The sequence below is a fragment of the Hemicordylus capensis genome, chromosome 5, assembly GCF_027244095.1.
Source record: "Hemicordylus capensis ecotype Gifberg chromosome 5, rHemCap1.1.pri, whole genome shotgun sequence".
Classification (NCBI taxonomy): Eukaryota; Metazoa; Chordata; class Lepidosauria; order Squamata; family Cordylidae; genus Hemicordylus; species Hemicordylus capensis.
In genome coordinates, this window is record NC_069661.1 from 95,453,853 (window position 1) to 95,468,811 (window position 14,959).

General features: G+C 46.8%; 1 protein-coding gene and 1 pseudogene across 5 annotated transcripts in view; both read right to left on the reverse strand.

Moving 5' to 3' along the window:
* Window positions 1–14,959, reverse strand: part of CEP135 (centrosomal protein 135) — a 110,835-nt gene that overhangs the window by 66,897 nt on the left and 28,979 nt on the right. For all 5 annotated transcript variants that reach the window (XM_053255986.1, XM_053255989.1, XM_053255990.1 and 2 more), the window contains 2 exons: window positions 11,530–11,595; window positions 10,049–10,199 (listed from right to left, as the gene is read on the reverse strand). In XM_053255986.1, the coding sequence (XP_053111961.1) occupies window positions 10,049–10,199; window positions 11,530–11,595 (217 nt within the window). The remainder of the gene's footprint in view (window positions 1–10,048; window positions 10,200–11,529; window positions 11,596–14,959) is intronic.
* On the reverse strand, window positions 1,230–1,953 carry LOC128327315 (receptor expression-enhancing protein 4-like; annotated as a pseudogene).

Genomic DNA, 14,959 nt, shown 5'->3' on the forward strand with positions numbered 1-14,959 from the left:
TATATATCAAAAGAGGTCCACAGTTAAAAACATTCAAATCATACAAACTATTATGTGGGTTAAGTTCAGCTCTTCTACTTTCACTCAAAATTCCTCATAAAGACAGGGAAAGTAATAAAGATTTGAATGCTTGTGCTCAAACACACAGATTTTGTCTCTCTCACTGCAAGGACACCCATGCTATTTTATTAGGGTCATCAACCAAGTTAATATCTGCTAGTTCATAACTCATCTGCCTTTTAATTAATAATTTAATTAATAACTGAACTGATTAAATTTTGATAAATTTGCATATCAAACCTCCAATCTAACAAGTGGACATGAAAGTGTGAAATAAATTGCAGTGATATATTTTTTTAAAAATTTAAGAACAGCCCATGGCACAAGGAAATTTATTTATTTCAAAACATGCTAAAAATGATAAGTGCACTCAAATTCAAATTCAGCGTCAAGTCTTCAAGCAACCAAGTTAATGTCTTCATAGAGGGAGAAGACAGCTGAATGGAGATGCAGCACCAACCTAAGGCAGAAGTGACATCAAGCGAAGGGAGAGGAAAGTGACAGGGAGGCTGTTGCTTGTTTTGGTCTTTGCTGTGATCACCGCGGGGCCTGGCGAGAAGGGAAACCCCAGCTGCAGGCCGGAGCTGCTGCACAGAACGCTCCGAAGGCCTACTCAGCTTACAGCACCCATCACCTTCAGCGCAGCAGGGGCCGGTGTTGCTCTGGAACAGGGCAGCACAGAGCTTCTTGCCATGGCCCAGGCTGCCCCTCCCTTCCTGGCTTTTTGAGTAAGCTAACTAGTTTATGGCACAGGCAGAGCGGCACACTGTGGAAAGGAGGAAGTCTCCCTGGTGTATACCCCACCCCACAGAGGACAGGATATTTGGCAGATAGGGCTGCACACAGAGAAGGCAGTCCCCAGGCTAGATAAGGCACAAGAGCTGACTGGCAGGCAGAGGTCCTGGAGGAAAGAGGTCCTCCACTAACCATAGCAGAGAGGCTGCCAGCCATGAGACCAGGTTTCTCTTCCAGCAACTGAGGGTGTCTCCCGCTGCTATCAAAGTGCAACTCAGAAGTGCTGAATTAAAAAATAAATAAAAGGTATGCACAGGCCCCAAGGAGGTACAAGCTGTGAAGCACCACAGCAGTCCCCCAAGCCCTAGCCCTTCTCTGTACCAACCGTGGCCAGGGGTTCCCGTTGTTGGCCAAGAAGTTCCTCAGGAAGCAGTCTAACTGTTCCCATCCACCACCTTCTTCCGGGGGCAGCTTCATACCAGCCAAGTGGAGCCCTCTTTGGCCAGTGGCTTCCTCTGGGCCAGGCGAAGGCTCTGACTCCTAGCCAGTAGCATGGAAAGCAAGGGCTCCCTGCTGCGGCCCCTAGAGGCAGGGGAGAGCTGCGAGTCTGACCAGCAGTCCTCCTCATCATCCTCAGACGGTAACTGTGGGGGAGTCGTCATCCTATGTCCTATCAGCTGCCGGCACAGCTCCTGCTCCAGGTAGAGGGGATCAGAGTAATGCATGGGGGCCGTGTCCAGGATGGAGTGCAGGTCCTGCATGCTGAAGCTATGTAGACGACCAGCCAGGGCACCCGGACATTTTGTGGCTGCATGGAGAGCAGCCGTGGCTGCTACGTTGAGAGTCCTCTTCCCAAACCTCCCAAGGGTCTTGTAGCCAGGCTCTTTGGCTTGAAGGATGAACAGATCAATTTTCTTCTCTTTGTGGGACAGCGTGGGATGAATGAATTTGCGGTACAAGAGGATGGCCCCTCTGGTATAAGCGGACAAGAACCACACCACAAACCCTAGCCATAAAGAGGGCAAACACAATCCAATAAATCATCCAACGCACATATTCCCAGATGTTCTTGGTTTTCACGGCCTTATAGGAGGCATAGGCAGGGTAGAGCATCCCGAACACCAGCACAATGGCACAGCACAGGATCCACGAGACCATGGCTGGAGGCGCCCAGGTCTGGGAGGGCTCCGCCTGCCACACTTGGGACACCGGGCAGAAACTCACTACTTTGTATCTTCAGCTTGAAAGTGATCACGGTGCCGGCACTCCTAACACGTTACTATTCATTGTTAAAACAAAAGACTCTCTTTGATTACTGTTTTGCGGGGCGATAAAGAAAGTAACAAACCAGAACCATTATAGCATCAACAAGTGTGCCCTCAGCTCATGGATTAAAGCTGCTGATTAATCAATCAAGTTGATCATCTTATTGTGAACCGCCCCAAAACTTTGGTTTGGGGTGGTATATAAATGTATTAAATAAATAAATAAATAAATAAGTAAAAGTTGCTTAAAGTTGCTTTACTGTATAACTCTTCTTCCATGGGGCTAATGACTTGTTCTCACACAGAGCTGCCTGTGCTCCTGGTTCATGTTTTAGCAATACACTTTGAAATGAAGAAAGCAGGCCCAAGAAAACCACCCTGAACTATTTTGGATGGATGGTATGTAAATGAAGTGCAGTGAATTAAATAAGGCAAATAAGGTCTGAGAACTTATTTTCCCTGTCCAGACTGCAATGTCCAAAAACCATTCAAGATCCTCTACTTCTACCGTGAGTACACAAGTGGGGTGGGAAAGAGTGGGCAATTGGGTACTGGGCTATGCACGGGTTCCACAACTAAACACTGAGGGTATAGATGGAATGGGTGGCCATAGTTCCTTGTCTGTTCAAGTAGGCAATGGCAGTAGTATTGTCAAGTTCTATCTGTACCACCCTTCCTTGAAGCAGCGTTAGGAAATATTTTAATGCCTGGAGAACAGCTAACTTCTGGGAAATTTATGTGAAACCTCCTGTATTGAGTTGTTCATAATCCCTGTTTGGCAACCCCCACAATCCCTGGGGGGTTTGGCAACCCCCACAATGCACCCCACTCAACCTGAGAGGGACACTTCTGTTGTAACACTGGCAGTAGGAGCTGCAATCTTGAACAGGACACCTTCCAGAAGGTTTCTATTCAGAGTCCACCATCACAGGGAGTGTAGGACTAACAAAGGGATCTACAGGTTCATCTGTTGACATATTTTGGGTTGGACAACAGAGAGGAACCATAATTTGAGAGAATGCATCCTTAAATGTACATATGGGACAGTGGCATTGCACAAGGCCATAAGTCTTAGTCTCTACTAATTCTATCTAATGAAGCAGACTTCTGTGACTCCTACAAATGCTAATCTTCATAGTCATTTGATACACCTGGAGACATGGTGCAACAATATTCTTGAATTCTTGTTAGTCTCCTATGACAGGAATGGTGATGAGAACACCTCAGAGAAACAGGGGAACTCCAGTAACCAGAACAGTCACAGCTGTGAGAGCACTGTACAAAAGCCCTGTGCGCATCTCCTGATGTAGAGAAACGATTCAAGGGTTGAGTGCCTATAGGGGAATACGTTTTCTGTGGAAACATAGAAGGAGTTTTCAGGATGGGACTAACATCCTCCCCAATATCATTCTCTATGTCAAGACCTTGGCGAAGAAAGCCTCTACATGTCAAAGCCAAGGTAGTGCTTTCTGAAGAATCCAGCAGAGATAGTAAGGAATGGGTAGGTGTTTGATTAAGGTCTTCCCCTGTAAGGAACCCTTCCTCCTCGGCATCAATATCAATTACCGGGTTATTCTTCAGGGTTAAGAGCTTCACCGACGCAGCTGCCAATGGTTCAAATGGTGATTCTGTCAGTGACGAGAGCACCAAAGAGAGACTGCATTTTTCAGCTGGCAGCCTAACTGGTGGGTATAGATTATTGATGCCTCTCAAAAAGTCCTTACATCTCAGATGAGTGAAGGCTGTCTTTCCGCCCCACCCATCATGGTGTGCCGAAATAGCTGCCATATACACCTTTATAGAGACATTCGCCAGGCCGCTTTGTTTCAGAGAGGTCAGGTAGAGAAGAACAGCCTTAAGGCTTGCTTCTTTGGGGTCAGATCCCCTAGAGGTAGCGTGTGCTTTAGACCTACGCCATTTTGCTCGATAGCTGCGCCTTGTGGACAGTTTACGGGTGTTGAGGAGAAATCTCCTTAGCAGCCGATCCTCCACGCAGTGAGATTCAAGACAGATAAGTTGGGGTGAACTGCCTCTCCTTGGTCTTGAGTTATCAGATCTGTCCACTGTGGTAGGCGTCTGTATCTGCCTTGGGATAGTCTGAGTAGCTGCGTGTACCATGGTTGCCTTGGCCACCATGGGGCAACCACTATTGTCCGAGTCTTATCTTGTAGAAGCTTGGCCACCACTCTGGGGAGCAGCAGAATCAGGGGATAGGCATAAAACAGCTGTCGGCTCCATTGAAACTGAAATGCATCCCCCTTGGTGTTTGGGCCGACTCCCATCCGGGAGCAATAGTGGTTGCACTTGCTGTTCCTGGATGTTGCGAACAGATCCACCTTTGGTCTGCCCCTTGCTTGGAATAATTGTTCTAGTATCACAGGATTCAACTCCCACTCGTGCTGGTCCAGCACAAGCTCCCTGCTCAAGGAGTCCGCCAAAACATTCATGGTGCCCTTGATGTGAATGGCAATGGGATAAATCTTGCGTGGAATGCACTAATTCCACAGCTGCAAACTGAGGCCGCATAACGATCTGGACACCGTCCCGCCCTGCTTGTTGACATATGCAATGGCTGTTGTATTGTCCATCTGCAGTTGGACGGTTTGTCCCATGAGCTCCTCCGGGAAGGCGATCAGGGCTTTGAATGCAGCCAACAGCTCCAAGACGTTGATATGCAGAACCTTTCCTTCCGCGTCCATAGCCCTTGCACCCTGTGATGTAGCAGGTGGGCCACCCAGCCCTGTAGCGAAGCATCGGACGTCACTGTGGCTGAAGGCCTTCGCGCCTCGAACTGGACGCCGTTGAGCATGTTTGATTCCTTAGTCCACCACGTCATTGAGTCCAACACTGTCCTTGGAAGCGTCACATGCTTGGATTATGGCTCTAATCTTGGCTTGTAAACTTTTAGAAACCAAAGCTTCAGCTTGCGCACATGCAGCTTTGCATATAATACTGTGGTGGTGCAGGATGCCATCAGACTGAGAATCACCTGTACAGTTCTTGCATTTTGCACAGGCTGCCTTTGGCACAAAAGGATGAGCGCCCTCAGGCGAGTAAACCGTTCCTTTGGTAGAAACGCCCTCTGGGCTGACATGTCCAATAGCGCCCCGATATATTGAAGGCGTTTTGCGGCCTGTAGAAAGGATTTCTCCCAGTTGATCCTCACGCCCAGGTCGTCCAACAAGGACGTCACCAAGTGCACATCCTCTAGCAGTTGTTCCTGTGTTCTGGCTGTCAGCAGCCAGTCGTCCAGGTACGGATATATGGACAGTCCCTTTGTTCTGAGATAGGCTATTATTACTGCAACACACTTCGTGAATACCCATGGAGTGGTGACCAGGCCGAAGGGTAGCACGTTGTATTGATATATCTTGTTCCCCATGGTGAAGCGCAGATACTTGCGGTGGTTCTCTTGGATGACTATATGAAAGTATGCATCTTTCAAGCCGAGTGTTGCAATCCAATTCTCCCCGTGGAGGAGTGGAAGGATGGCTTGCAACGTTGTCATCCTGAATTTTTGTACCTCGATGTATTGGTTCAGGCCCCGGAGATCCATAATTGGTCTTATGCCCCCATCGTGCTTGGGAACTTGAAAATAATGGGAATAAAATCCCGTCTAGCTGAGAGCCCACTGGACCGGCAATATCACCTCTTTCATCAAAAGCTTTTCTACCTCCTCCCTCAAGACCAGGGTTTCCGGAGTGAACTTCACACCCAGAAATGGAGAAAACTCCTCAAACTCCAGAGCATAGCACGTCGTTACTATGTGTAAGACCCATTGGTCCAATGTTATATGGTGCCATGCTTGGGCATGGCTTGCCAGTTTGATGGTTACTCTGGCACAGTTCAAGGAGATGGTTTTCTTTGCTGTGATGTTGGTCAAATAGCTTTGATGAGGCAAGTCGCAAGTTGGCAGTGGGCTCACCCCTGGATCAAAGCTGCTGCTTTGATTGTGGAGTTCTCTTATTATGGTTGGATTGATTAGCTCAGTTTTTGGATAATAAGGCCACTTGAAGTTGCTCCCGAAACGTTGGTAGGGTCACCTGAAGTCTCGCTTATCGGTCTGCCGGTAATTGCTCTGACGCCTCTGGTACTGATTGTATTGATTATATGGGCGGTATCTGTTGTTAAACTGCTGGTTGGTAAAGGTTCGTGTGGTGACCTATGATTTTTTTCATTGCTCCATGTTGTCGTTGGTCTTGTCTGAAAACAAGCTTGCTTCGTCAAAAGGGAGAGTCCCGCATATCCTGCTGGAGACCCGTAGCCCGCAGCCAGGCGTGCCTCCTCAGAATTATTTATGACGTCAATGTGCAGGATTCAGACTCGGCTAAATGCTTGGCATTAGCCAATTGCTGACGGGTAGCTGCTGTAGACTTTGCAAAAACAGTCTCAAACCTCTTCACAAACTTGCCTGGTTCCAGCTTAGCACGTCGATCGAACAACGTCTCCCAAAAGGGAATGCGTATACCTTGCTTGACAGGCCACATATTTGGCAATCTTGATAGACAAGCACGCCGTCGAATACGTGCGTCTTCCAAGTACATCCAGTTTACGGCTCTCCTTGTCTGCAGGTGTGGTGTGCCGCTTGCCACCCTTAGAAGTTGTAGCACAGTCCACCACCAATGAATTGGGAGTAGGGTGAAGCACCAGATAAGCATTCTCCTCCTCCTGGATACAATATAGAGCCTCTAAGCACTTTGAGGTGGGTGCCGAAGTCTGGATCACCTCCCACGCTGATTTCGCCGCTCTGGTGATATGAGGCAGCATAGGCAGGTAGACCGGTTTCAAACCAGCCGCCGCCTGCATCATGTTATAAACAGGGTCCTCTAAGTCAGTGGTCTTTTCTTTCAGTGATAGGCCTAAGACCTGGGCCATCTCAGCTACCTGCTGATGGTAGCACTTCATCTCCTCATTAGGCAACGTTGATGGAACGGTCGCAACATCCGAATCAAGATCAGGTAAAGCAGATGCCTCGGGATTTTCTGGACCAGGCACAGTTGAATCAGAGGTACAGTCATCCTCATCCTCATCCCCGTCATCCAAGGGTGCAGGCGAGTTGCCCACAGCAGTAGAGGTTACATGTCTAGGTATATGAGTACGTGTCGTCTGCGTTGCCACATGGGGTGGAGCGGGTGCGGAAAGAGGTTGAGGACATGGCACATTGGCTTGCAATGAGACGGTACGCTGCCGTGGCAACGGTACTGAAGCCTGAACAGCCATCTCCGCGTGCTGCACAGGTGCGAAAGTCGTTTGCACAGCCGTCTCCTTTCTAACCCTGGGGGTCTGTTCTCTCTCTCGCAACCACTCCCCAAACAAAGCACAGTCTCTGCCCAGCTGGAGAACTAAGTCCCCCCGACCAGCACTGGGTAGGAGTCCTGTGACCGGCGTCCCCCTAGCCGAAAAAGAAGGTGTTTGGGGTACTGGTGTTCTGGGTACTGGCCCAGGGAGATAGTCAGTCTCCTGAAATCCTGTAAAGGTTCCTGTAGAGGGTGTACTTTCCTCAGAATGCAGCATCCGGTTTAGGCGACTAGCATCTCGTTCCTCCACTCCGCCAGGTGTCGTTGGAGATGGGACTGGGCCAATCTCCTCTACAACGATAGGATCCAGAGCTGCAGCGGCGTCCTCGATGTCGAGTTCGATATCGGGGTCTGTGTCGAGCTCCGTATCCAAAATGATGGCGACCGTCGACTCCAACGCAGCCTTCAATGTCGACGCCCTCGACGTCGACTGGCGAGCTGTGGTAGCGGCCACTGCAGTGTCATCTCGATGTCGAGTCCTCGAATTCGAAGAGCGATCCCCAGATTCCCGCCTGGACGTCTTCGACATCGACTGGTCACAATGTCGAACGCCGTGCGCTCTGGCCCCAGGAGTCAGCGGTGACTGATAGGGTGTCGTAGCCGGGGATAAGGAAGTTGCTCGGTGTCGAGGAATCACATAGTCCTGCAGCCCCGAAGGCGAAGGAGTAAGCTCCACAAACTGGTCTCGATGCTTATGCTTGACTTCTTATGGGCAGATACGTGTGCAGAAGACTCCTCCTTGCGCTTCCTCTTCTGACCAGACCGACGTTCCTCTGGTCGCTTAAATGTTCCTGAAGGGTCTAATGCCGAAGCACTCGATGTCGTGGTGGCAAATGGCGAAGTGCCAGAAGCCGAGATTTCCTTCGACTTCCCCGGGTCCTTAGACAGCGCACTTGATGCCAGACCTGTAGCCACAGTCACCAGGGCAACTTTAGGCAGCAAAGCATCCTCCAACAAGAACACCTTTAGACACGCAGCACAATTCTTTAGAGTCTGTTTACTAAAAGTTACACAGACGGAGCAGGATTTCGTATCGTGCGACTCCCCTAGGCAAAACAGACATAGAGTATGGCCATCTGTTGAGGGGATCTTTCCACGGCAATTAATACAACGTTTAAAGGTAGTCTTGCCGGAATTACTCGCCTTTCCAGGCTTGCTCAGGCTGCTCATTTTGAGAAAAACAGTAGTAGTTCCATTCCTAGGTCGAGGGGAGAGTTCCAAGATCGCGGTCAAATCCGTTGGAGTTAGAGAAAGAGTAGTCAAAACCGTTCCAATATTCAAATCCGAGTCCAAAGTACTGCCAAAACCGAGGGAAATCCGTAAGAGTAGTCAAAGTCCGTAACCAGATGTCCAAAAACCTTTAAAACGAATTACAAACTTTCCACACAAGGACCAAACAGTCTCCGAAAACTGATTGCTATGGCGGTCAAAAAGAAACTGAATGTGGAGACGCCTAACTGCCGCTAGAGGGTACTGCAGTCACGTGCAGTGGGCAGTTGGCGTTGCAAGGAGCTAACGAATTCTTCCCTAAGCTGATCTGCACAGGCGCAGAACCCACTACTTATGAATGATGGAACCACTATCCAAATCTAGAATGTTAATCCTCATCCGAGGATCCCTTCTTTTTCTTCTATTCCTTGTGGTGACTCCCATAGGCAGAATCTTTGGAAACCTCTGCAGGGCTCCTATACATGTCCCCCCAGCAGGGGTCTCAAGATTATAGCCGAAACTGAAGGATTTGTCATGGACACAGAGGTCCATATCAAAAGCAGTGGATGTGGAGATTGCAGCATCAGTGTAGGTGGGGAATCAACATTCTAGTTCCCCAGCAAAGCAGTGTAGGTTGCCTGAGCTGACCAAAGCTTTGACACTGAAAACCTCGCTGTCCCCATCATGGGTACAAGCGTCAGTGATACAGACATCTCTGCTTGCTTGCATAAAGCCCGAGTCGAAGTGCTCGGTTCATTAACGTTTGACAAGAAAAGGACATGCAAATCTGGCAGGTCTTCGCATTATGATCCTCACCTAAACAGAGCAAACCAGGAGTCATGTCAATCCACTGAGGACAATTTCCCTCTACAATCCCTACACTTCTTAAATGTCCATTGAGAATTGGGAAATAAAAAACCTAGCTGAGTAAAATCGGAAAAGCTTACAAATCTTTCGACAAAACCAGTCCGTTTCACTGCAATAGCAAAAAAACAAAACACCAGTCCGATATCAAAAGATGTTCACAAAAACTCTCTCTCTGTTTAGAGGAACCACTCAAACCGAAGAGCCCTAACTGATGAGGTGAACACTTCAGCAGTTGGAAAGCAACTGAAAGAATGGCACTCCAAACTCCAAAATGAATGGTCACACCGAGTGAGAGGGGCAGTATGCAAGCACCATGAGGAGCTTGGATATTCCACCCACAAGGTCCTGCACAGGCACAGAACCTAGGTTTATGAATGTCCGACAGATCATGCTACAGATCATAAGTTAAATGTGAGCAAACTGTTTTGAAAACCTCTTCCATTCATAAGCAGTTCATCAATGAAACAATATGCACATGTCAAAGGTCCTGTAATCTCCTTCCTTTGAGGAGGTGTTTTTTTTTAAAGAATTGGACAAATATTTGTTAGGAATAATTTAAGTACAGCATAGGAGTGGAGATTTGACCACATGGCCCACTGAGTCCCTTACACTCACCTATAAGTTCAAAGTTTTCAACCTTTTTGGCTAGTCTGCGATTCTCTTGTTGAACCTGATTCAACACCAACTCAAGATCTTGTTTTTCATCTGTTTTTTCACAGAGTTCTTCAGTCAGCCTATCTTTTTCTCTACGACATGAAGATAATTCCTGAAATAATGCAAGTATTTCAAATTTTTTGATATTCCTAAATACAGGTCCAGCATGGAAATCTATATTTAATTTTATAACAGAACAATCTCCACTTATACATGATGTGGAGATATAACTAAATTCTCACCATCTTCCCTTACAAGCCAAGATGACCAAACTTAGCATAGTGATAGACTGTCTACAGGAAATAATAATAAAACCCCAAGCCCTAGAATTTTAAATTCCAGAACAAGAGAATGGAGGAAAACACCTTTCTCATGTTCTACCCAACTGTCTCCTATTGAAATCCACAGGACCCAAAATACTTAATTTTAACTGGATCATCATGACCATTCTCATTAAAAATCCAATCTGCTTTTAGCATAGCTACCTATATATTTATATTTTGGGACTGCAGTTTTAAAGCTTACTACCCCTAAATAACTTGGCTCTTGTGGCACTACTTTGGAATAAAGAGTTTCAGGAATTCAGCCTAGGAAATACAAGCATACTTCATTCATTATGTTTGTGCATTAAAAAGCCACTAAAACAGGAACTGGCTGTCTAATGGCACAGCGTGGAAATGGCTTGACTACCAAGCCAGAGGTTGCCGGTTCGATTCCCCACTGGTATGTTTCCCAGACTATGAGAAACACCTTTATTGGGCAGCAGCGATATAGGAAGATGCTGGAAGACATCTCATACTGCATGGGAGATGGCAATGGTAAACCCCTCCTGTATTCTACTAAAGACAACCACAGGGCCCTGTGGTCACCAGGACTCAATGGCACGCTTTACCTTTAAAATAGGAACTAGGATAAAAAATCAGAACTTCTATATAGATGATACTACTACTACTACTACTACTACTACTACTACAAATAATAATTTGTTTTCTCCTACTATTAGCAGTTATGTCTAGCACATGCACACTAAAGCCAAAATATCAAAACATTAAAAATGCATTGGGCTAGTTCAAACATCATGCAGGACCAAGATTAAACCTTGGCTTTTCAAAACCTCATATGTGAGTGCTCCCCCCTCCCCTTCTCACATGAGCCACAGAATAATTCTACTTCTAATTGTGGTTAGAAACAGGCCAGGATCAGCCATGACATTAGAGCAGACTCATCCTGGCTTACTTACTCTTATCACAGGGCATGAAAAAAATAACTTTGGTAAGAGTAAGCCAGGCTTGGTCAATCTGGCTATCACAACTGATCCGGGCTTGATCCTAACCACAACAGAAAGCAGAATTCTTCTGAGGGCTCGCACATGCTCCCAAAGGTCTGACACTGCACAAAGCCAAGGTTTAACTAAACTCCATTTAAGAGACAATATTACTTACTGACTTAAGTCTCACTATAGTCTCTTCACAATCCTGGATTTCACTGTACTTTTTTTTAATCTCTTCCTATTAAAAAAAACATTGTTTAGAAGTTAAAGGTCTTTAGAACTATGTCATTACTTTAGATCAGGCTTCCCCAAACTGCGGCCCTCCAGATGTTGCTGAACTACAACTCCCAGCATCCCTAGACACAATTTTATGTGGCTGGGTATGCTGGGAGTTGTAGTTCAGCAACATCTGGAGGGCCGCAGTTTGAGGAAGCCTGCTTTAGGTAATAACACTACATCATTTCCTCCTCTATTTTAAGTGCATGCCATTTAAATATGTGAAAGATATTAAGCAAGACTGATATGAGATGTAGAATTATCAACTATTCTATCTAGAAAAACAGGTTGCTTACCTGTAACTGATGATCTGGTAGTGATCCATTGTATTCATACGGAATGGGTTCTGCACCTGCGCAGGGACCTTGCAGGTAGATTGACTAGCTCCTCAGGATGCCCACTCTGCCTCGCACATGCTCAGTGCTTCCGTTGTAATTGGCAGTTGGGGGCGCCATTTTCTCAGTTTCTTGCAGACTGCCATCTTCAATGATCATGTAGTGATATTTTTAAGGTATGTGTTTGGGTTTTAAAAAACAAAACAAAAAACAGCTACTGTCATGGGGTGGTTCAGGAGCATCTTATGAATACAACAGATCACTACCAGATCCTCAGTTACAGGTGAACAACCTGTTTATCTGGATCGTGATCTGTTGCATTCATAGGGAATGGGTGATTAGCCAGCTTCCAAGCAAGGTGGTGGACACTGTAGCCCTAGAAGCCTTAAGGCAACAACTGTTTCAAAACACTTCTGCCAAACTGCACCTGCTCAGCAGACCACAGGTCAACAGCAAAGTGCTTAATGAAAGACTGCTGGGAAGACCATGCTGCAGCTGCACAGATATCCGTCAAACGGATTCCTGACAGACGTGCTGCAGAGGACACATATGCTCTTGTTGAATGTGCTCGTATAGCTCCTCTCTTTGGGAGAGGAGAGCTGGTCTTGTGGTAGCAAGCATGACGTCCCCATAGCTAAGCAGGGTCTGCCCTGGTTGCATATGAATGGAAGACTTGATGTGTGAGCACTGCAAGATATTCCCCTCAGGGGATGAAGCCACTCTGGGAAGAGCAGAAGGTTTCAGGTTCCCTCCCTGGCTTCTCCAAGATAGGGCTGAGAGAGATTCCTGCCTGCAACCTTGGAGAAGCCACTGCCAGTCTGTGAAGACAATACTGAGCTAGATAGACCAATGGTCTGACTCAGTATATGGCAGTTTCCTATGTTCCTATAGTGCGCGGTGGATCTATGTCTTGCTGTTGGCACACCAACCGAGTCGTCGCCACGATACTGGCTGACCTTTTGCCCTGCCTTTATTGGCCACAAAAAGCTTCTTTGACCTTTTAATGTCCTTGGGTTGTTTTTTTAAATTGGTAATACAGCAAAGAACGGCCATCTAATGAATGTAGCGCTTTCTCCAATGGCGACTGTGGACTTTGGGGAAAGATAGGTAACATAATATCTTGATTTAAATGAAACTCCGTCACAATCAGGTCACAATTGTGGATCCAACCACATCACTAACTTGTGAGGATAGAATTGCGTATGTAGAATGTCCGTCCGCACTGCTGAGAGCTCACTCATTTGTCTTGCATAGTGACAGCTATAAAGAAAACCGTCCTCAGTGTAACTGGATAGAGAAGCTTCATTCAAAGGCTCAAAGGGATGCTCAGCAAGTGCTGCCAACACTAAGGACAAGCTCCATTACTCCATAAGCAACAGTACTGGGGGATATAAGTTATTTACACGCTTCAGAAATTTCTTACAGTTGGGATGGGAAAAAAACAGTGGTGCCATCCCAACCAGTATGCACTGAAGAGATAGATGCCAGATACATCTTGAGATACAAATTTGCTAAACCCTTGAGCTTTAAGGAGATCATGTATAGCAAAACTTGCCGCAGCCTAGCCCTATCAGGACGGAATCCCTGTGATCGTGCATATTCCTTGAACCTCCTCCACTTGCTTCCATAATTTTTCCTGGCAGTCAGCTTCCTGTTGTTAATTAGTATCTTTTTTAGAAGCCAACTCTCCATGCTGTCATCCGTAAAGTCCTTGCATCTGGATGCTGCACTGCTCCATTGTCCCAATCTCAAAGATCGGGCCTTAGTGAGAAGCTGCGGAAAGTCCCTCTTGACAGTTTGAGAAGTGGTGCAAACCAAGGCTGTCGAGGCCACCAAGACGTCACTAGTATGCCTGACATGTCATCCTGCATCATCTGTGCCAGTATACGGTTTAGAAGTGGCTGAGGCAGAAACAGGTAAAAGAACCCCCTGTTCCGCGCATGTTGGAATGAATCTCCCAAGGATCCCCAGCTGGTACAGGTATGTGAGCAATATCTCGGACATTTTCTGTTGGCAGCAGTCGCAAACAAGTCCACCGTCAGTTGCCCCCATAAATTGAACACCCGGCTCAGATAGATGTTGTTGATCTCCCATTCGTGGTGCTGGTACTGCTGCATGGACCAGCTGAGGCCGTCCACCAGGACACTGTCCACCCCCCCTATATATATTCCCAGAAAGTTCACACTGTGGCTGACACGCCAAATCCAAATTTGCAGATTCAAGGCACAAAGGCAGCAAGACACTGTCCCCCCTTGTCGGTTGAGATACGCAATGGCCTCAGTGTTGTCGAATTGGGTTGGAATGCTTTTAGCACCAAAAACAAAGCCAGTAATTCCAAGTAATTTATATGCTGACATTGCTGCTGATGTCCAATGTCCTTGCACCTGATGCTCAGCACAGATATTTGAAATGATTTTGTTGTACTCCTATGTGGAAATACGCGTCCTTCAAGTCTAATGTGGCTACCCACTCCTCCTTGCACAGGAGAGACAGCATTCCTTGCAGTAACATCATTCTGAACTTGCGTGCCTACATGAACTGATTGAGATCCCTAAGGTTCATGATTGCCCGAATCCCCCCATCCCTCTTTGGGATTTGAAAGTAATGGGAGTAAAATCCGGACATCCTCTCCGTCCACTGCACTGGGACAATCACCCTTTTCTCTAACAGCACCTGCACTTCTTCTAGCAATAAAGGAGTTGCTCTTGTGTATTTTATCCCCAAGAATGGAGGCACAGTTTTGAACTCTAAAGCATAACCAGTCTCGATAATTGAGAACCCACTGGTCTGATGGTATATGTTGCCATGCTGGGGCATGGCTTGCCAGTTTGATGGAAATGTTGGCAACTACAAATCAGATGTTGTGTGCTTTGACAGATGGATATTGGTTCGATTGGTCTGATTGTGGTGGGCAGCGGAGTAGATCAAAAAGAAAGCTTAGACTGGTCTTTAGCTGGCCTGTTGTTCTGGCCCTTAGGCAACTGTCCGAAA